We start from the raw sequence: 22,268 nt of genomic DNA on the forward strand, positions 1-22,268 counted from the left end.
GAGTAGATAACTTCTTGAAAAAAACACAGTAAGGTGAAGATAATGCCTACAGCTGGTTATATTCTTTTCAGGAAACCCATTGCTCCATGAGCACTAAAGCTAATGTAGATTTCCTGGGAATCTGTGTTATCTGATATGTTTCTTCCAGTGTCAGTACCCTGACATTGATTCATGCTGCTACATGCCTTGATATCAAGCTTCCCTGTCCTGTGATATTAAATGTAGGTTATGTATGTTGAAATAGAAAAAAAAAAAAGCTTTCTTCCTTGAAGCTGTAATTTATAGAGGAAGTGGTTTGCAGATCTTAGAAAAGCCTTGAAAAACAAAAATACTTTGCTGTACAAAATATTTCATGGATTTAGTTAAGAATAAAAAGTGGCTTTGTGTGAGCTCTTTCAGAATTCAAGTAGGAACCTCATGCTGGAAAACTTACTTTCATGTACTTTTCATTACTTCCAGCCTTAGCTCTACAAATGTCGTGTACCACAACCATTGATTCTTATGATCATAATTTAAAAGTTGGACAGAGGAAAACAAGGTCAAATGGTTTCATTCATCAAAGTAACACTGCATTAACTTTCACACTACTTCTGTTACTGTTTTAAATAGTGAGGCAAGGGGTAGAAATTTTCTTAGGAGGATGATTTAGCTGTAGTTTGAAAGATAAGCTGCAGGCATGGCCTGTCTTTATGGAGAAAGATGTGTGTAGGAAGAACAATTTATATTTCACTGTAGATCTGTAAATGCCACAAAGTCTGAGAATCTTCTAATAATACAGAACAATCCACACAAAATTCCATGGGAGGCTGCAGCATGAAGGTAACAAATGCTTGCTGGCCGCTTAAGAGACCATAGAGGGTGTAAATGTAGACCATAAATCTGGACAGTTCAGTGTCTGCACTGAGTTTGTGTATCAGAGAAAACCAGGCTATAGCTTTAATCTGAGCAGGTAGTGTTAGTTGGTGTGAAAAAGTGGTACTCCTGCCAAAGACAAAGTAAGCTGGAATCCTTCTGGGATGCTTTTGTTTCAGGCACATAGTAACAGTGTTGGACCATGTAGTTAGTGCTGAGGAGAGAATTGGGCTCTGAGTAGTGCTGGGATGGGTTCATTCAGGGATTTTGGAGCAGATGGTATGTGTTAGATCTTTTGTCTTAAGTTCCTTAGAAACCAATCTGAAGAAACTGTCCCCTCTGATCTTTTCCCCTCTGTCACTCCCCAAGCACCACTTACACATGTAAAGTGAGTTTTTCAGAAATAAAGGATCTTTCCTACTTTCTCCACTTGATGTGTTTACAGGTAGGGTTCAGTTCTGAGTAGCCTCAAGCAAGGTGGAGCAAAGCTGTTGCTGCAAACAGTGATGGGATATGCTTCAGGTTCCTCTGATGGAAATGTTTGGCTAATCTTTTTCAGGAACAGTAATTCAAAGATGTTCCTTGTGACAGAAGTATTAATTCTGTACCTAGTATGTTGAGGGGAGGGATTTTGCTCTTTACGCAAGCTTTTCATGAAATTGGGGTTTCGAGATTTTTACTTTTTTAAAAATTATTTATGATACCTGGATTGAACTCGGGGTGGGAAGTTACTGAAATGAGAATCTACAATTTTATTTTAAAAAATACTTACAGCTTGGGAAAGTAAAGTGTGAACATGATGGTTTTAAGAACATAACTTCTGTTTACTTGAAGAAATCCTGGGTACAGTAAAGAACTCCTGTTGCTTGGTTTTCCTGATTTTACTGTTGGACGCTGTATTGAAGCCACTGTAACAAATGAAGAAGAATTACTAATAGCACCTGTGGAACCATTTTCTCCAAGAAAGCCTAAAATTATTGCAGAACCTCAGCCAAGGAAGACAACAGTGGTTGCCCCTAAATATAGAAGGTACTGTGAATTGGAGCAAAAAATAACACTTATCTAATACTGCTCTATTTGGTATTGCTCTATCTGTTCTGTAATGCTGACAAAGAAAATGTGAAACTGGGAGAGTCTGTACATGTTTATGTATCTTGTAAACAAGATAATCGTGGACTTTAGTGATAGAAGAGCTTGTTCTAGTAATGAACTGCTTGATTTCTTTGTAGGTTTGTCAAACAGGAGCTCTTTCTACTATATAATGTGATAAACAAGATGAACACTGTTGCATAGTAATCTACAAGTAACAACTGTGTTTTTAAGAAAAAAGATTTTTTAAGAAAATTGGAAATAGTTTTCTGAGAGAGTTAGCTTCTTAATTATTCCTCAAGCTACTTTGACATCCATATCTGATAAATGTTTCCCATCTTTCATTCAGATCTTTTTTTTTTTTTTTTTGCAAATAAGATTCTATTATACTTACAGTATTTGCTTAGTTATAAAAAATATCCCTAAACTGAAAAAGCAGACACACGATGTTTTCAAATAATCTGTAACTGGAACACTTACCTTTCTTTCCAGTATAGCAAAATTCTCAATTGTCACTTTGAAGGAATCATTGGGTCTGTTGCATGTGTGTGTTTTGGTTTTATAGCCTTGATCATGTGACATGTTAATTAGCTGTTTTTCACATATATAATTTGAGAAAGCTAAATGATATATCATATACTTTTGTTTTAGAAGTCACAGAAAGCAGTTGCCAAGCTTTCTCCCACATTATACCATACCAGATAACTTAAGAAAATGTGTGGAGCAGAAGTTGGACATACTGACCTTTCAGCCTCTCCTAGCAGAGGTATGCAAGTGTAGGTTTATATAAGAAAATATATTTTATCTATGTGTGTTTGTTCAAGCTGGCCTTAATTTAGCAAAAATGTGTAGCCCTTAGTGTAATAGAAGATGATGTAATACTGTTACCAAGTAGACTTAAGACTTTAGCCTGTATCCCGTAACTTCCGTGGGTTTCAGTATGTCACAGAATCCAAGCTTACGAGAGCACAAAAGGGTAAATGTGAAAAACTGGAAAGGGAGTAGAAGTATACTGGGGGTGGGGGGCGGATAATACATCAGCTGAACAAAGATTCCTCTTCACTCTCACTTTTTAGGCATCATTGGAAAGGGTTTTTTGGAGTGTCAGAACAGTAGTCCAGCAATTGTTTCACAGCAAATGAAAGCAGAAATTCTTAAGTTATTGCAGTAACAGAGGATTCTTTTCTGGTTGTTCAAAACTTTTTTTTTTTAATTCTCAAATTGAATTTACTATGGCTTGTTCAAATTCTTCCCACAAGTATAGCAATTTCAGAATACGTACAAAAAAAAACCCAAAACCTAAAACTAAAAAACAAAAGTCTAACAAGAATATTACAGTGATTCCTTCTCAAAACTTTTTCCTGATTTCTGGTAGAACATTACTGCAACTCACTTTTTTTGTTCCCTGACTTTTTAAGTACTTATAAACTGGGACTGATACTTAATTTTTCAAAAACGTGAAAGGCTATGTTGTCTGCTTTCTAAACAGCTCACACAAAACCTGAGGTCACAGCATTAAGATAGCAGGTTAGTGATCCTCTCTCAAAAAGAAGATAAAACTCTGTAGCGTTTGAAACAATTTTATACTGAAAGCCTGCCATTAATGGTAACTTTTTAACCACGCCTTAAGATCTGTCTGGTGCTGGTGCTGTTTTAAGTCTGTTCCAGAAAGCACTGCTCATTTGCCTTGTATTTGAGTGAGAAGATACCAAATAGAAAGCATTCTGTGCTATCAGTCATTGTTTCGATAGAGCTTTGTACTGTTGGAGAATACCTCTTCAGTGAGATGCATTAAGCTCTGAGGGGAAAAAGTTCAGGTTCTTTCAGCTTGCCATAAAGCTGTATAATCATCAGCCAGGGCTGACACTGACATGACTCTAGCTCTTCACCTGTCTCTGCCCAGCATACTTAGATTTTATGCTTTCTGGGATTGCTGAGCATAGAATTCAGTTTGTAAACTGCCCCTGAATTCAGATGTTGAAACTGCCATTGTAGTAGGGAGAGACTTGGTTAACTCTTTAGCTGACTGGCTATTGTATCTGAGCTCCATGGACTATACTGATTCTGCTTTGACTACTGGGGGGGTTTAAAATGTTAGCTAGGGTATAGGTACATGTATTTAGGTGCCTTGATTGGCAACCCACTTGCTGTGCAGTCTGTCTCAAGAGGTGTTTTGTATAATGTTAAGAATAGTGGGTTCCATCTCTTAGTGTAGAAGTTACAACAATAATGTATACTGCTTTGTTTTTCAGCATCTTAATCTAGATAATTATCAAGCAAACTTTTCTACTCTCTTGTGGCTTGAAGAGATCCATGCAGAAATGGAGATAAAAGACTTTAACATGAGTGGGGTTACTTTGAAAAGGAATGGGAACACGTTAGTGTTGGAAGTGCCAGGAGTGGAAGAGGGCAGACCTCACCTGATTACAGGTAGTAGTTAATTTGATATAAAGCCAAATAGCATGTTGATCAATATTTTCAGTGCAATACAAACTCCATTGCTTATTCATTTGTTTAAAGTCTTTCACATATTTGAACACAAAGTTATTAATCTAGGCTACTAGGCAGGTGAACTGCACTGTTAGTGTCTCAGTGTGAGTCTTACAGTGGCTGCTGTCTGAAGCAGCATTGCCTGTGTCTGTTCTTATGCATGTTATGATACTTTAGGATTTTTCATGTACAAAAATTGGTGGGGCTTTCAGCAAAAATAAACTGTGCAATGTAGTAATAACTTAAAAGACAAGAAGTGTATCAAAAGCAAAAGCTGGGAAAATAGTTAAAACTGAATTCAGAATCTCAAATAATGTAATATACAAGACACTGTTTCCAAGGAGTGTGGTCTGATAGCATCAATATTAGGTGCCTTTTAAAACCTAATATACAACTGCATACGGCATTTCAGAACAGGTACTCACTGGTACAGCAACTTTGCTGAAGTTATTTAACACCTAGCATCCTGGAAATTCCTAGTTTAACCATGCAAAAGAGGAAGAAATTAAGTACTGTGGCAAGAATTTTACTATTCTTTGTAACGGTATGTTGCCTTTTAACTTTGCAATTAGGTGATAAGGTGATACTGAAAAGTCGGGTCTACTCTGAGCATATAATAGAGTACGTTGCCTATATTACTGAGGTAAGCAAGGTGTATCTCCTGTTGAAAACACTGTGGTCCACAGGTTTCAGAAGGGAAGGTGGCAATTCATGGAGTTACAGAGTAGTTTAACCTGACCTTTGGGAAGCTAGATTTATTTTACCTACATTCTGAGTGGTGATTTTGTATTTTTATTGTATTTTTTTAAGACTTCGGCCTCCTTATTCTTTCTAGATTATAATCTTTACCTGCTCTGAAAGCACTCATAGCATAATCTAGATATGCAATATGTTGATAGCAGGTAAATCTAGGTGTTCTTTTTGGAGGTGATGGGGGGGTTCAATGCTTGCAGAGATGCTTCTTTGTGTTTAAAGTACTAAACCTTCATCAGTAAACTGACTGTTTTTCTTTGCAACAGATAAGTAATGAAGATGTTACTCTTAAATTTAATGCAGACTTTGAACAGGCATACAACTTGGAACCCATGGATGTGGAATTTGTTCATTGCAGGTATTTTTATAAGTTTCCAAAAAGCTGCCTTTAATGATTCCTCTAGTAAAGTGACTTTTAAAGTATACATGACTGTCAATCGGTTGTTTTGGTGGATACACTTAAGAGAAGGACATAATTAAGATCTTACCAATTCTTTCACCTCTTTCCCTCAACACACCTTTGCAACTACATTCATTGGTAAAAAACTGCAACTGTAGTCACAATGGACAAAGAATTCTTGTCTTAAGCCTCTCTAAATGATTGCAGTAATGCCAGGCAGTGGAATGGGGAACTGCCTTGAAAGACTATCTAAGTCTGGAACACCAGGCCATCTTTGTCTCACTGAAGAGCTAGAGAATATATGTATCAGTATTATTCATAGCAAAGCTGTTGACTGACGCTTCTGCAGCATATTTCTCAATAGATGCTTCTTCAAAAAAAAAAAAAAGTGTTTTATATAAAAACTATTTTTATATGCACTGGTGCATAGTAAAAAATACCAGATACATTGCAGGTGTATGCTGTTGTAGTTTATGGAAATGTAAGCTTTTACTTTAATCTACAAATTTGTATTCTGATAACAGGATTACTAGCAGGCGATGCCAGTTGGCAGTCGAGCAAGCTATCTACCTGGGTGAAAAAGGTACACTTCACTTGACTTAGGCTGTCTAGAGGAGTGTTTGGGGAGTCTTGTGTTTCATATTGCCTTCACATCAGGACATACTGAGAAGAATGTATTGTAGTTTGTTCTTAGAGGAGTTTTCTGTAATTTTTTTTCTAAAACAACAATTCTCTGGGTCTAGAATAGGTGTCATCAGAATGATTTCATCTGTTGGCCATCAGGGGGGAGAGGACTTGAAACAAACTTCTGTGAACTGCTTGAGCCAATAAGAACTGTAGAAATCATAGTGTTACAATAATAGCAAGCGAAATGGCAGTGTTTCATGTTACCTCAGAATTTATTAAAAAGCATTGATTTCCTGTTGTATGGTTAAGTAGAACGATCTATATGAACTTCACACAGGTCTTTACCACTTACGTTAGTTCTGATAAACCCGTTCTGGCAACTCAGAGCAAGCTGATGTATCAGCAGTAATGTTAATCGGTGAAACATGCAAAGTGTTTGTGTAGCTTTCAAATTTCTCTGCTTTCTCTTTCTCCTCTAAATTTGAAGTGTTATTTCCGGAAAGGCTTGTCTTGCAATCACCACAAGCTATCAAGACCCAGAATACTACTGAGTATTGTGTTGTTGATGATGGCCTTGAACAATGTTCCCAGCAGGAAAGTAAGGTATCTATTCTGTAAATGTTCCTTAAAATGCTGAATACCATTCAGATTGGTAACAGATACCTACTGTACAGCTATTGTTAGAAAGGAATTGCATAATGGAGTATCAGAGAATCAAAGTTGTATTCTGCTGCTTTCTGATGACAGAAGTTTTTGTTTGCTGTCTGGGTACAGGGGATTTTGTGATAACTGATACTATAAAGCTAACACTCCCATCTCCAATCTAAAGTGCTTATAAAAAAAACTGCATGATTATAACTGGAATTGTGAAATTTGCCTTAGACTAGTTTTCATAGCTGCTGTTGACTAGATATTTAAGTCCTGTCACTGTTGCAGGAAATAGTTTTATGATAGAAGTTCTGAGTAGATTTACCCAGGTTTCCTAACTGCCAGTTAAATTGTATGGAGAAAATGTAGTAATCTGTCTTAGAAAGGACTTCAGGGTACCTAGTCCTCCTTCCTGTTTGAAGAAGGACTGTCTCCAACACTAAATCAAGTCAGCTTGGGGGGTGGGGAGGGTGTTTGTTTATTTTTTGTCTAGAGGCTCCATAACCTGTGCTTCATGACCCTTCCACTCAAGATATTTTCCTAATTCCTAGTATGAATCTTCCACCTGCAGCTTGTGGATGTGGTCCATTGTTATAGCATATGTGACTACAAAGAAGAGTTTGTGTCTCTTTTTTTTTTTTTTTTTTTAAGTCTGATTTAAGCCATCATGGGCTATTAGACTGCCCCTTCACCTCCTCATGGCCAAAACTAAGAATCCAAGCTCCCTCAGACTCTCCAGTTCATAAGAACAACATGATACTGGCTTGTATACAGTTCTAGCACCAACAGTAGCCTAGGATCCTGAAAGGAGCCTGGGGATACTGTTCAGCCAGTGTGTTCTCGGCCTGTCTTGGTTTACACAGTTATTCAATCCCAGGTGTGGAGCTTTCCACTTCTCCTTACTGAATTTCATGAGTTTTCTGTTGGCTCTGTTGCCAAGTTTCTCATGGTCCCTCTGAACTGAAGATGTACCATCAAGCATTTGAGGTACGACTCCTGATTTTTGTGTTGGCCGCAAGTTTGTCGAGACTGTTATTTGGTCTCATCCTAGTCATTGCTGAAGGTACTGAATAATATTGGTCCCAACAACAACCCTGGGGTTCTTAGCTTTTGACCAGCTTCCAGCTGAGTATCAAACTATTGATTAATACTCTTTAAGCCCAGTAGTTCAGTCAATTTTCAACTTGTCTAACTGTCTGTTGATCTAGCTTAATACATCCTCAGGCTACAAATAAGAATGATGTGGTAAGTAAACCATTTCAGAAGCTTTGCTGAGGTTAAGGAATATTACAATGACTGCTTTTCTTTTGTCCACTTAATAGTCTGTCCACATAATAGTCTCCTCATCATAGAGGAAAACCAGGTTGGTCGTGAAAGGTCTGCCCCTTGGTTTAGCTATGTTGACTATTCCTGGTCACCCTTTTTTCCAATCATGTGAAGGACGTGGAATCCAGAAGGATATCCATGATATTCTCAGGGACTGGAGCGAGGCTGACAAGCTATAGTTCCCCAGGTCTTCCTTGTCAGTCTGAAATTGGAGTAGTATTAGCTTTTTCCTGCTGTCAGAGGCATTCCCTGGCTTGTCATGATTATTTTTTATTGTAGATAATAGGCAGCAGTGTCCACAATCATATCAGCATGGTGAATCACATCTACCCTATCCAGTGTCTCTAAGCCATTTGTAGCATGGTCGTCCCCTCCGGTTACTTGTCCCTTTCCTTCCCATGCTGTTACTTTACACAGGAGTCCTGCATGTGAGGCAGAAAGAACATTGAGTTCTTTCCCATATCATCCATCAATAAATTGTCTTCTCTTATCCATCTGTGAGACTCCATGATCCTTGAACTGTCTGTCTTCCTCCACAATATTTGCTAAATCCCTTCTTATGAGTCTGCTCTTGCCACATTTTAGCTTCAGCTGTACTTCAGTCTCTTTGACCTTCCTGACTTTGTCCAACTATCCAAGCAGTGTTTTTATATTTTGCCTGTCCTAGTTTCTGCTTGTACTAAGCTTTTTATAAATTCATCAAGAAGCTACAAGCTTAGCTAAGCAGGCCTTCTAATTGCAATTCCCAATGATCTTGTGCAACAGGATGGTTTGTTTATGATCTCTAAATAAGCAACTTTTAGCTCTTCTGGGCACCTTTTTCCCACGTTGTAGCTTCCCAGAGGATTTTGCCTGGTGACTTCTTACAGAAACTGAGGTTTGCTCTAGAAGGGCCAGAGTTCTGACTCTGCTGCTTTACCTTCTTAGCCTTCCTCCAATCTTGCAATCTCTGCAACAAAAGCTGGTACATGGACACATGTTATTTCCTGTATATGAGCAGCAAGTCTAGTAGAGTGTTATTTCTGGTCAGTATGTCAGCCATTTACATTGGGAAGCTGTCACCAACTCAGTCTAGAAATTCTAGACATTTCCTGGGTGAATTGCAACAGGTGTGTGAATGATTGAAATCTCCAGGAAGCCGCACAACCTGTGATCAGGGCACTGATGCCAGTCATTTGTCAGAAGTCTAATCCATGTTGTCTTCCTTCTGGTGGGGATTTGTTACAAACCACCAGACAACACTGCTGCTGTTCCATCCTCCTGTAGAACAACTCAGACATGTCTCTGGTTTTGCAATTAATAATGTGCAGTCAAGGAGCTCCTGCATATAGACCCAGAGCTCTGCTGGCGAGAGCAGCAGCACAGCTAGTTATTGTTCTGCAAGATGCCTGCTTGTACTGGGGCCTTTCTGTTTGGCTGGCAGGATGGTGGAGAACATCACCTGGACCCCTTATGCTTACCCCAGAGCTATATGATTCTCCCCTTGATCTATTCAAGGTGTCACTAGTACCCACATGGGTAAGCAGCAGAGGAAGTAGTCAGAAGGATTAGATGAACCTTGCAGTCTTTCCATGACATCATGGCTGCTGGGGAAGCAGCACACATCTCTGGATGGTACCTCTGTCCTGTACAAGAAGTAATCAACCTCTAACACTCATCACTTCACTGGATTAGGATCAGTATTATTAAGATGACTGAGTCATGTGGTCCAGAACCTTGCAAACACCACATTCCCTACAAGCAGTTTTCTCCCATGCTGAAATCTGAAAGAGGTATCATCTTGCTTAGTGGTATTGAATGTGAATGTTAGCTTTTGTGGAAGGAAACAAGTTATTCAGCCATGGCTTCAGAATCTGAGCCTGCAAAGTATTTGTGAAATAAATGTTTAATGTTAACATCAGCCAAACTTTTAGAAATCTTAAAAGTTAAGGTGGGAATTCCTAGCACCACCTCCTACTGTATCTTTCTGTCTTCACAGTAAATAATTCTATTTAATGGGAAAAATGAAAACCTAGCAACTTCAAAAGTGTTAGTGAAGATAGTTGACTGTCATCTTAAGGTTATAAATGCATTTATCTTCACTTGCTGTTTTCAGGTCAAAAGACTGCAGAACAAACAGGCAAAATGCATGGAATCAAGGGAAACGAACCTAACAGATGTGATGAGAGGAGCTGCGCAAACAAGCCAACTTGGTATACTTTAATACTTGATATTCAAGTATAGACAGTTAGGATTGCAATCACTTCAGTAAACCAGGGCTGAGTAAGATACCTTTTAGATGTCCTCGTGCTCTGTCTTTTAAAGACAAATTCTAGAACAGCGCTAGCAGTAAGTTTCATTGGAGTCTTTCTGTGGGTTACTTAAATATCTCCAGTTCATAGAATCATGGAATGGTTTGGGTTGGAAGGGACCTTAAAGATCATCTAGTTCCAATCCCCCTGACACAGGCAGGGACACCTTCCACTAGATCAGGTTGCTCAAAGCCCCATCCAACCTGGCCTTGAACACCTCCAGGGAGGGGGCAGCAAACATCTAGTGATATATTTTGTACTCAATAAATTATCATTTTCCAGTCATTTACTGGAAAATTTCTGGTCCTAGAACTTTTGCTATTCTAGGACAAAAAGTGAGCTTGATGCTAAAATTACTGAATAGAGTTTTTACAGATTGTTGGGTTACATAATCATAGTCCTTTTCTGGCCTTCAATTTTATTGAAGATCCCATACACTTCTGAAATATTAATGGCTTATTTTCTACATGCTATTCTATGAAATCAGAATTTTTGAGAAATCCATTAGATGTTACCACATAAGGAAAATGAAAAATTTTTGAAGCATAATGTGAATTTGAATTGCTTTAATCTATGTATGTTAAAAATATTTATGTGGAGTTTTAATATATGCTTATCTTGATTATAGTTGGTGAAACTGTGACACTTAAACAGAGAGCTGGTGAGTTTTTCAATCCTATGCTGAATGAGCAACAGAAACTGGCAGTGAAAAGGATACTGAGTGGCGAATGCCGTCCAACACCTTATGTTCTCTTTGGACCACCAGGAACTGGAAAAACATTAACAGTAATTGAAGCTATTTTACAGGTAATGGTGGATGACAAATCAGTCATCTCTCATCTTTTCAGTGTTGGAACACTTACAGTAATTCTGTAAGTACTGTCCTATTTTTTTCCAAGGAGTTTTCAAAATACTATTTTTAAGATCATTTTCATAGCTCTGTGAAAGAGGGAAGATCTTGATGTGGATTTAACAGAATTTCTGAAAGGCTTATTTTTAAGTCATCTTGTCTTTGTCTTTAAAGCTTTAGTGAACAGTATATAACTTGTGATTCCAGTATTGCATAATATATTCATGAAGCACAGGTATACATTAATATGATAACTGTTAATTAATTCTGCTGTTGGTACACTCAGTTTGAGAGTACTTAGTCATGAGTGTCAAGACTAGTGTTCTTGAACTGCAGAAGGATGGATGAATATAACACGTATGCAAAACTCTTCTGGATTCTGTATTCAGTGAAATAAAATGGGCATGTTTGAGCTATTGCTACTTCTCTAAATAACCTTTTTTAATGTCCATCTTCTTTAATGTAGATACATTATACTCTACCAGATAGTCGAATTTTGGTTTGTGCACCATCAAATGCTGCAACAGACCTGATTTGCTTGCGGCTGCATCAAAGCAATCTGTTAAAGCCAGGAGCTATGGTCCGAGTTAATGCTAGCTTCAGGTCAGCAGAGGTAAATATTATAGATATCTGCCAGTTAATATTTCCATTTTAATATTTTGATCTTAAAATACTGATTTAGTAATGTGACTGTCAGTGGTTATTAGGCTGGTTAGGCTTGTTTAGGATCCAAAGTATGAACTTAGTACTTCAGCTTTTCCAAGAAGTTTAACTGGAAAATGTTGATCATAGTCCTTTAATTTGATTGTATGAGCATAGAATCTTAACCTCTTTCCTGCAGTGCTTAACTCCACGAGCAGCACATACATATCAGTGGGATTTTTAATGTGGTAAGATGCTTTGACTTCCAAAGCAATCCTAAAATCTGTTACTGAAGTCAAGCCTTTGTCTCCAAATTAAGACTACTTACACAGAAAAGTAAGCAAGTAGGATTGTCATCTTTATACAGTACACATTTTACAGTGTGTGCATTTTATGTATATTTATATATTTATATACATATGTATATGAAACATCCATATGTTCAATTTTGATCCTTACAATAAAGAAGACACAGATGTCTTGCATATGTACTACTTTGTTTAGGCCAATTAATGAAGAATTCATTTTGGTGTATGAATGGGTCTAAATCCAAGTGGTTTGCTCAGCTTCTAAAATAGTTTTCAGTGGGCTTTTTTAATAAAATTAAAATGTTTGGTTTGAGAGTGGCATTTTGTTTTACAAAATATCTTTTTGTTTCTGCAGCAAATTGATGACATGGTGAAACCTTACTGCAAAGATGGTGATGATATTCGGAAAGCATCATGGTTCAGGATAATAATTACCACATGCAGCAGTGCAGGAATGTTTTATCAAACAGAAATACGGTAGAGTACTATAGATAGGAATATCACTGAGATAGCTGGATGCTACAAAACCCAGAGCTTTTAGATACCCTCTGTACTGTAACTTGATGTGTTTTAATACAGTTTATTGCATGTGTCTCTATTTTGAAATTGTCTTCCTAGCAAACCACTTGGTTTTAGTAATGTTTCAGCAGAGACTTTCTCCATGGTAAACTTAAGAATTATCTTGACTAATGTTAAAAATTTTTGACACAGTAACTTCTCCACTACCAGTGGGAGCCTTGGAAATTATATTGCTGTTGACGATCATTTTGAGCCAAAATGATTGTCACACTAAAAATTATATTGTGTTTGGTTTTTATCAAGTCACCTTTACTAACTGTAAACAACCACCATGTCAAGTGTTGTTAACTAAAGATTCCTCTGATTTTGATTTTAACTTTGTAAAAGGACACTCTGAAGCCTAACTGGCTTGAGTTGTTTGGTAGAAACAAAGCCTGGGTATTGTCTTTGCTACACCAAGTGCATTGTTCTAATTAAATAGCTGAAGGAAATTGAGAACAAGGAAAGCTTTTCTAAGTGTCTTAAAGCATTGTTTACACCAAGGTTAATTAAGATAACCAGTGGTTGTGTATATCAGAGTATGTAACCGAAATCAGATGACAAATTAAAGTTTCTGGGTTGTTTTTTCTATACTCCGTGTTTGAAAATACCCATCTTTGCTCTGTGTGTGTGGAGTTGCCTGGCACGCTTGCTAGAAAGTTAACAGAATTGCTGAGGTCAACCACAGGGTGGCAGAATGAACTAATCTGAAAACAGCCCTGTTTTGGGTTCATGTTATTTAATTCTAGGCTTGGACACTTCACTCATGTGATTCTGGATGAGGCAGGGCAAGCAAGTGAACCAGAGAGCCTGATTCCTCTTGGGTTGATTTCTGAAGCTAATGGACAGGTAGTTCTCTTAGCATCATTTACTGAAAGGAAAAAAGTTTTGGTTTACTGTCATTTTTTTTGAATGATGTAGAATGTAAGCAGCCATTTCCTGGTAATGAGTATGGAATTCTGAGTACTTGTAATAAATCTTACTCATTCACAATATCTATTTCCCACACTTAAACCAGTTGCTTTACATCCAAAACAAGTCTACATTGGTAGGACAGGATTCACTGTGTGGAAGATGTCAAAATAAAAATATGCTTTCTTAGTTTAAGACAACAGTGTACTTCTGTCCTGGGCCTAACCCTTCTCGCAAACAGATTAGATGTTTGGAGGAAAGTAGAATACTTGATATAAATTGACCTTTGAATTCTGAAGTACATATGTTGTTATTGAAACTACATTTTTAATAACTGTTTTGATACAAGATGGATTTTTTTATTTTAATTGCATATACAGATAGTTCTCGTTGGAGATCCAAAGCAGTTAGGGCCAGTAATAAAATCTAAAATTGCACTGACTTTTGGATTAAATATGTCCTTGCTGGAAAGACTGACATCAAGAGAGATATATCTGAGAGATGAGGATGCTTTTAGTGCCTGTGGAGCATATAATCCTTTGTTGGTGAGTAAAACTATAATTTTAATTAATTTTTTTAATCCAAATCAGAAGAAGGAGAAACTGTGGTTCCTGCTGTTTCCTTACCACCCTTTTGCTCCCTGATGCTTAGTGATAAGTCTAGCTTGAGCATTAGTTCTCTAGGAAAGTTTGATTACTTTGAAAATTTACTCTCAATAGCAAGGATGCTGAGTCCTCCAGCATGTTAAAACCCTTCTTTGAAGGGGTTCTCTATTCTTAAGCAGAATAAGTCAAATATGGTGCACAAAGCAGAATTCTAAATAACAGCTTAAAATTCCTTTCCATCTCCATTGTCCACATTTACCATAACTTCATAACTTAGTTTTCCACGAATGAAGAAATACAACTTCTACTTTTAACATAAAAAGACAAAAAAAGCCTCCTCTTTAAACATAAAGATTAATTTTGCAAACATCATGTTTCAGGAAGGGAAAAAACAAACTGTTCTTGTTTCTTTATCACCTCTTCCTCTGAAGGATAGGTAGCTTCCCCAAACTCTTGTATGGTAAAGTACCTAAAGTCTATGTTAAATGGCAGAGGTAGCATAGTACAGAAACAAGCACAGATGTCTCAGCTGCTTTAAATTATTGTCTGAACCTGAAATATAAGGCTAAAGTTAAACTTACTAAGGTGCCTTCCCATTCGTATGATGATACACTTTGAAGAATTAAACTGAGAGTAAAAGATGACTAGGTGACCATGTAAGCAGAGGAGGAAGGAACTCTGATGGCAGACTTAAGGGGGAAAGTGGAGGTGTTTGGCCCTAGGTTTTAAGTTGGGTTCAGCCTACTGAAAAACCTGTCACGCTTCCTCGTAACATCTGTTACAACAAACTTTCCTTGTTGTGTTCCTTATACAATGCTTAAGAATTGGCATAGTGAGAGAGCAGGAAGTGTGAGGGCTGTAAGGATACCATTGGACTACAGCATCATATGTTAGTCTTTTTACAGGACTTTTTTTTTTCAACCTGGTTATTACTGACTGGAATGCTTCCTTAAGGCCATTCTTTCATTTAAAGACAAATACATTTCTGGTTTCTAAGGCCAGCTTCTATCAGCTGTTCTGATGCTCCCTTTCTGCCTGTCAAGACTTCCTCAGAAAAGCAGGTTACATCCATGGAAACCCCATGAAAAGAATCTGACTCTCTTAAAAAAAAAAAAAAAAAAAAAGAGAATGTGCCTATAGATCAAATGTTGTAAGAAACTAGATGGCGACCAATTCATCTATCACAGACGTTCAGTTCTTCCTCCCCCACCCCTTGGAGGGGAAAGAGATGGTCCTTCAAAAAAACCTGTTTTTATTTAGTATTTACTTATAGAAGATTGCACCTGCAGTTTTTACCTTTAATACAGTTCTTCGGCAGATTTAGAAAAGCTAAATGCTAGAGGATGGTAAGGTAGTGTCTGCTTAGGAGCTGTGTACTGTAAAGTCTGAATAATTATCCGTTTCAGTTACGGATTTTGGTTTTTGTCTTTGCAGATCACAAAACTCATAAAGAACTACAGGTCACATTCTGCATTGCTTGCCTTGCCATCTAAATTGTTTTATCATAAGGAGCTAGAAGTTTGTGCAGACACTTCAGTAGTAACTTCTTTGTTGCATTGGAGGAAATTGCCCAGGAAGGGATTTCCATTAATTTTTCATGGAATAAGGGTATGTAAAATGTTTATGTAGTGAAAGGATGAATAAGGCCTGATAGAAGTTTGCTGATGTTGTAGATGAGTTTTCTTTAGAATGAATTCTAGAAATGATATGAAAAAATAATAAACTTTCTTTTGAAAGTAACGTGACTTCCTGACCGTCTGGTTTTAGAAACAGCTACTGAAGTCAAATGTTTGCTAAGAACTTGAGCAGCTGCCCATTGAACTGTATTGTGGAGACATTTTGATACAAATTTAAATTTGTAGCAGATTGACCAAGACGGAGCTACAGTCAGCTGCCTTTAGATTGCTTTTGATGACAGTTTGCTACATTAGAATGAATACAAGCCTCTAAAACTAGAGGATTATTAAGGCTTAAGTAGCCAGGGGACAAAACAGGACTTTGGAAAAACTTTTTCTTTAGTCTTCCAAGAAGTTAGGAAAAAGTGGTAATATCCACTGATTAGAGAGGCTTGAATTCTTCTATCCTGCACAAAAGCAAGATGCCAATTTGCTAACACATTTTATTCTGAGTTGGGATTTAACTGCTTTGTTGCACACTTGAAGTACTGTTGTCATATAAATTCTCCAGCTTGAAAAAACAATATAAAATGTTAGGTGATATTTGTTCATTGGAAAGGATGTATAGCAAAGAAGAGAAAGTGTATACAACATTACATCTTTTTTTTTTTCATTTAGGATGTATAAATATCTATTCACTATATTTTTTTCATTATATAATATTCATTATATTTATATATATTCATTATATAACTATTAATAAATATATAGTCAACTTCTGCACCTGGTCTTCATTGTCATGTTTCCTTTCCCCTAATACAGGGCAGTGAAACACGTGAAGGTCACAGTCCTTCATGGTTTAATCCAACTGAAGCAGTTCAAGTAATGCAATATTGTTGCCACCTTGCTAAAAATGAAAACGCTGCAGTGTCAGTGACTGATATTGGAGTGATTACACCATATCGTAAACAGGTATAACTGATGTATAAGAACTTCAAAGTTGCTGTATTTCATCTTGTGGTTTTCCATTGTGGCTGTGGTTTGTTAAAGCAGGGAGGCATATCTCAACACTTCAGTGTTGTGTGTTGTATTACACAGTGTATTATCAATCATTAATGATGTTTCCATTGAAATCTAAACCTAGAGAAAGACAGCAGTAATGGCATTCTACTTTGTTGTTTTAAGAATCAGGAAATTATTAAGGAGAGATCTGCTTGCAGTATTGGAGATAGAAGCACATTTTTCAGTTGTTGGGAATAAAGAGTGCAAGTCAAGAATTTATTATCCAACAGCTGGAACAGCAATCTGATTCTGTCACTCTCTGCACTGAGGAGTGGAACAAAAGGGAAATGCAGTGAAGTAGGTGGCATGTCACCTTGTTATGGCTTTGAGAAAGCTAGAGGAATTGGGACTTCTTAGCTGTCCCATAGTCAGACTTGAAGTTTGTGCTGCTATTTAAAGCCGTAGAGGATGTTGAATGTCAACTTCAAATGCTGTGTTTTATTTTTAAAACTACTTATATTCAAGTCTGTTAAGTATGTGATGTCTGGTGTCATTTTAAAAAGAAGATTAAATCTCCTTTTGTTTCCGGAGGATGCTCTGGACAGTGTGCATATTGTTTTTCTTGGTGTTCACATCTCAGTATTCATGGCCTCGCATGTGTGGGTTGGGGGAAACACTGTGAAGTGTGTGGAAAAGACCAACCCCTTTTGAAGAAATCTCACTTGCAAATTAGAGCTCTGCCTGTACCGATCCTACTGGTCAGGTGTATGCACCTGCCTATGTTTATAGTTACTATTTATTTTTCAAATATTTATATATAGTATTGATGTGACTGAACCTCTTATCCTCCCTAAAACATTTCACATCATTTGATATGATTATGTCCTTCATCTGCCTATGATGCAAGACATATAATACTAATGTCTGCTTCAAGAAAGTCACCTTGTATTGCAGGAATGCTGATTAGAAAGTAGTCATTGACTATAATCCTCAGCTTAGCCAGGCATGATTTCGTGGTAAATTTCTTGGAGCACTTAAGGTATAGTTTCCAAGCAGCTTTTAGCAGATGGTTATATACTGATCCCACACATACCAGCATTCCAGTGCGTGAGACTCCTTTTTCTCTTTCTCTTTTTGGGAGGGTACTTAAGGTCACATCTCGCCTCTGTTTTTCACCCTGCGTGATGCAGCCGGCAAGCAAAGGTGGAATCTGTGCACAGTTTTCTTGAGGGGCTGGGGGAAGCTGCTTGCCCTACCACATCTGGGGAAGCATGGTTTTGGATGTAATGCACATTAGAAGAAGAGGGTTTATGGATCTAAGTTGTTCTTCTCATTAAAATCTGCATTATTAAAAACCTGATTTCTGTTCAAATGATGGTAGCGAGTACTTCACCGTCTAAGCTGTGTAATAAGTGTGATACTTCTCAGGAAAAGTTACTGTTTTATTTTTAAAACCTTACTAGTGGATGATGGCTAAGCTTGGTGTAGGCATTCCCTGTGACATATCTATGTTAAATCACATACTTGTAGATATAGTATGTTTTCAGTTTTGAAGTAATCCACTCTCAAATGTAAAAATTCCTTAACACTTTTTTTTTGGTAGGTGGAAAAAATTAGATTTCTTCTGAGAAGTATTGATTTGGCAGACATTAAAGTTGGCACAGTAGAAGAGTTTCAAGGGCAGGAGTACATGGTTATCATCTTATCAACAGTATGTATATTTGTTGTGGTCCTGTGGAGAGTTTTTGTATGTGTCTAATTCTCTGTTTCCTTTTTGATATAGGGCTTTTAAAAATAAAAAATAAAAATTTAAAAACTATTTTTATCAGTCCATCACAGCATTTGAAAACAGAGCTTATTTTTAAGTGCAGGGAAACAGTACAGTATCTGTGATTTTGTGGTAAACCTTAAACCTTTGTAGATACTCATGCTGAATTTATTTTAGAGTTTCATGTGGATAATGTACCTTTCACTTAAGTGTGTCTAGGGAGAATGGAAACTGGATGCATTATAAATACTAGAGACACAACTGTGTAAATCATAGTATTAAAAAGTAATTGCTATTTGACTTCTAAAGCTGATGTGGGTTCTTACATTCTTTTTCACCTTCAGTTTGAGAATTGTCACTTAATGGTATACAGCTGACGACTTCCCAGACACTAATGCTTACTGCGCCTAGAAGCAGAATACCCTTTATAACAATTTATTTATTTTGCATTGGTAGGAAAGCACTTGATAGTCTTTCATGATCATCTTGATGGTGTGCTTTTAAGTGCTGTGCTGGTTGTATTATAGGGATGTTGGTATAGGTCTTTTCTAGGTGCTAGCTTTTTGAATCTGAAGCTATCAAATGGCTTGAAGAAAGGGTCGGGGGGGGCAGGAATTCTATGCTATGTTTCTACTTCAGCAGTACACTAGTCACAGGCCATCATTTTAACAGTACATCACCTCCTTGATTCAAAGTTGGTTTTGGTTGACTACATCTATGTAAATATGAAGGTATAGGGGCATAAACTGCATCACTAGAGATTTTTAGATAACCATGAAAATGCAGAGGTAATTAGTTTTACTCTTTGCAACAAACAGGTCTTTCAGAAAAGTGCTGACAAAAGGGAGTGTTCAGAAAATGTGGGAAGATGCACAGCAAGTGTTTGGGAAGAGCGATAGGACAAGAGGAAATGGCCTCAAGTTGCACCAGGGGAGGTTTAGATTGGATATTAGGAAAAATTTCTTCACTGAAAGGGTTGTCAAGCATTGGAACAGGCTGCCCAGGGAAGTGGTTGAGTCGCCATCCCTGGAGGTATTTAAAGGACGTTTGGATGAGGTGCTTAGGGACATGGTGTAGTGGTGGACTTGGCAGTGCTAGGTTAATGGTTGGACTTGATGATCTTAAAGGTCTTTTCCAACCTAAATGATTCTATGATTCTATGATGTTTGTGGATTTGTGTTGAGCCCATCCCTCACATTTGACAAAGCGGGAAGAGAGGATTGTGTCACAGAGTACTGGGAGGGAGTTGCTGTTATTTGGAAGCTGGCAGTCCTTGTCTCTCACCTTCTTTTGCAAACTTGATGATCAATATGCTTCAGCAGATGTCTCTGTTTCTGAAAGATCTCAGTGCATGTTATCTGCAGATGACAAAGATGTAGTTATAGTTTTCAGGCAGTTGACTAGAGTGTGGAAATCCTGTCTGTAGCAGCTGAGACATCAGGCTTTGGAAGACTGAGGCTGAGCTGAGGTTAGATGCAGGTGTATGTCAGTTCCCTCTTTCTAAATGCTAGATATTACTCCAGTGCATGCACATATCCCTGGTATTTGAGTTTACATGAAAGCCCCGTAAAGGGAGAAACTACAGCAGCTTCTTTATGTCCTACTTTTCTGTCCTTTGTCTTCTCAGGCATGTAAGATTGTTGGCTGGGGCTCTTGACAGGAGACTTTTCTTTGTGCTTCTAAGGAGAAATCAATGTGGAGTCAAAGTCTAAGCAGCAGCTCATACATCAGCTGATTGCTACTGAGGCTTTTTGCAGGCAGCTTCTTGCTACCAGGATATGCGATATCAATCCTTTATGTTCTGAGACAATGTCCATGAAATGTGCACTGCTGTAGGCACACTGAACTCCTGGACAGAAGTAAAAATCTGTGCTGGATCAATGGAAAAGACAGTTGGGAAGCTTTAGAGAAAGGCTAGCTTAATACTTTGAACATCAGCAAGTGGTACCACTCCAGTGTACATGATTGTGTTTGAGGGTTTAGACTTTCTTTTGGTGGGCATTATGGGCCCTACATAGCAGTATTTCTACAGTGTGGAATTCAATTCAGAATACAAAAGTCTGCATATGCTTGCTTTTTTTTCCAAATGGTAATGTGGTTTTGGTGCAGTAAGTCTCTAAAGTAAAAGACTTAAGTGTTTGCAACGTGGAGTTGTTGAGGTGTTTGTGACCTGGGATCCCTCATGGCTGTTCAAGAATGTACAGTACATGCAGAGCCTGTATAAGTCTGAGTAATAGCATATAAGGCAAACTGACCAAAGGAGGAAGTACGGACCAGGAATATGTAGCTGAAGATATGACCAGTACTGGACTACTTTTAACAGGAGTACATAGGATTTCCAGTAGAGAGGAGGATAAAACAGCTATGTAAACAACCAAAGCACTGGAAAGCAGGGTGAATGCATGGGTGGAAGAACAGTTGGGTTTTGGGGGTTCTTTTGTGGCTTGGGGGAAGAGTTTGTGGGATCTTGCTTGTTTTTTTTCCTGAGGGCAGTGGTACTATGCTTACTTTCTTTTGTTCTGTGTCATACCATAGCTTTTCAATCCAGCATTGTATCTCTCTTAAAGTAGTTCTAGGTATGTGCTATGCTCCTATTTACAAGAACTCATTATTTAGGTCATGAACATTTTCTTTTATCAAAGTTGGGTTCAAATATAGATGAAACAGAGGTGAAAATTTAATGAGCAATAGTTGTAGCACACTAGTTGCTTTGGCCGTTTTTTCTAAGCTAAGTCAAAGCACACTGAGACTACTGAAGGCGGCTTGCAGAAAGACACACTGTGAATTGTCATTCAACTGTAGGAATTAGAATACCAGCAGCTCTAGCCTTTCTTCTGCTGAAAAGGTACAATCACTGGTTTTTAGGAAGCAGTTTTGGTATCTTGTGTGGATATTACAGTGGATAGTCCTGATGCTAAAATAAAACTAATACACCATTCTCTTGAAATTGCTGAAGTTGCATTAGCAGCCTGGTGGAGAATAGATCTTCTGTGGGAAAGCCAGTGGTGGGAAATAGTTAGCTAGCTGAAATTTGGATTATGAAGTTAACTTGTGCATTGCTGACACTGAGCTGTGGATTGCTGCAGTAAGCAAATATGATGTTTAAGTTACACTATGGCTAGGTAAGTTGCTTTCTCATTATTCTATTTCTAAAATTATCCATAATTAATTTTAGGTGCGATCTCATGAAGGCTTATTTGGTGATGACAAATACTGTTTGGGCTTTCTCTCTAACCCAAAGAGATTTAATGTAGCAATTACTAGAGCAAAAGCTTTGCTGATTGTCGTGGGAAATCCTCATGTTCTTGTGAAAGTAAGTTTTGGTTTTATATCTTTGAATTGCATGTGGTATTTGCCACAGTAAATGAATGATTTGGGGGGTTAATCTGATGTGAGGGAACATCAGCTTATGTTAAGAATTAGTACGCTGTCCTCAGTCTGCATTTGGGAATATCTGAACTCCATAGTCCTATAAGTATGGACAGTTCAGGCACCCACACAGTAGACTTCCAAGCACAAAGGAAACAGTAA

At 37.7% G+C, this 22,268-nt stretch overlaps 1 protein-coding gene across 1 annotated transcript in view; it reads left to right on the forward strand.

Annotated features, from left to right (window-relative positions):
* MOV10L1 (Mov10 like RNA helicase 1) overlaps positions 1 to 22,268 on the forward strand; it is a 37,393-nt gene that overhangs the window by 13,862 nt on the left and 1,263 nt on the right. The window contains exons 9-25 of the mRNA XM_075491532.1: positions 1,687 to 1,881; positions 2,593 to 2,707; positions 4,194 to 4,371; positions 5,004 to 5,074; positions 5,451 to 5,542; positions 6,109 to 6,167; positions 6,699 to 6,814; positions 10,281 to 10,377; positions 11,105 to 11,283; positions 11,793 to 11,939; positions 12,632 to 12,753; positions 13,584 to 13,683; positions 14,127 to 14,291; positions 15,786 to 15,959; positions 16,790 to 16,939; positions 18,573 to 18,680; positions 21,913 to 22,050. Coding sequence (XP_075347647.1) covers positions 1,687 to 1,881; positions 2,593 to 2,707; positions 4,194 to 4,371; positions 5,004 to 5,074; positions 5,451 to 5,542; positions 6,109 to 6,167; positions 6,699 to 6,814; positions 10,281 to 10,377; positions 11,105 to 11,283; positions 11,793 to 11,939; positions 12,632 to 12,753; positions 13,584 to 13,683; positions 14,127 to 14,291; positions 15,786 to 15,959; positions 16,790 to 16,939; positions 18,573 to 18,680; positions 21,913 to 22,050 — 2,206 coding nt within the window. The remainder of the gene's footprint in view (positions 1 to 1,686; positions 1,882 to 2,592; positions 2,708 to 4,193; positions 4,372 to 5,003; positions 5,075 to 5,450; positions 5,543 to 6,108; positions 6,168 to 6,698; positions 6,815 to 10,280; positions 10,378 to 11,104; positions 11,284 to 11,792; positions 11,940 to 12,631; positions 12,754 to 13,583; positions 13,684 to 14,126; positions 14,292 to 15,785; positions 15,960 to 16,789; positions 16,940 to 18,572; positions 18,681 to 21,912; positions 22,051 to 22,268) is intronic.

This window comes from Mycteria americana, chromosome 1 (genome assembly GCF_035582795.1).
Source record: "Mycteria americana isolate JAX WOST 10 ecotype Jacksonville Zoo and Gardens chromosome 1, USCA_MyAme_1.0, whole genome shotgun sequence".
In the NCBI taxonomy this organism is placed as follows: Eukaryota; Metazoa; Chordata; class Aves; order Ciconiiformes; family Ciconiidae; genus Mycteria; species Mycteria americana.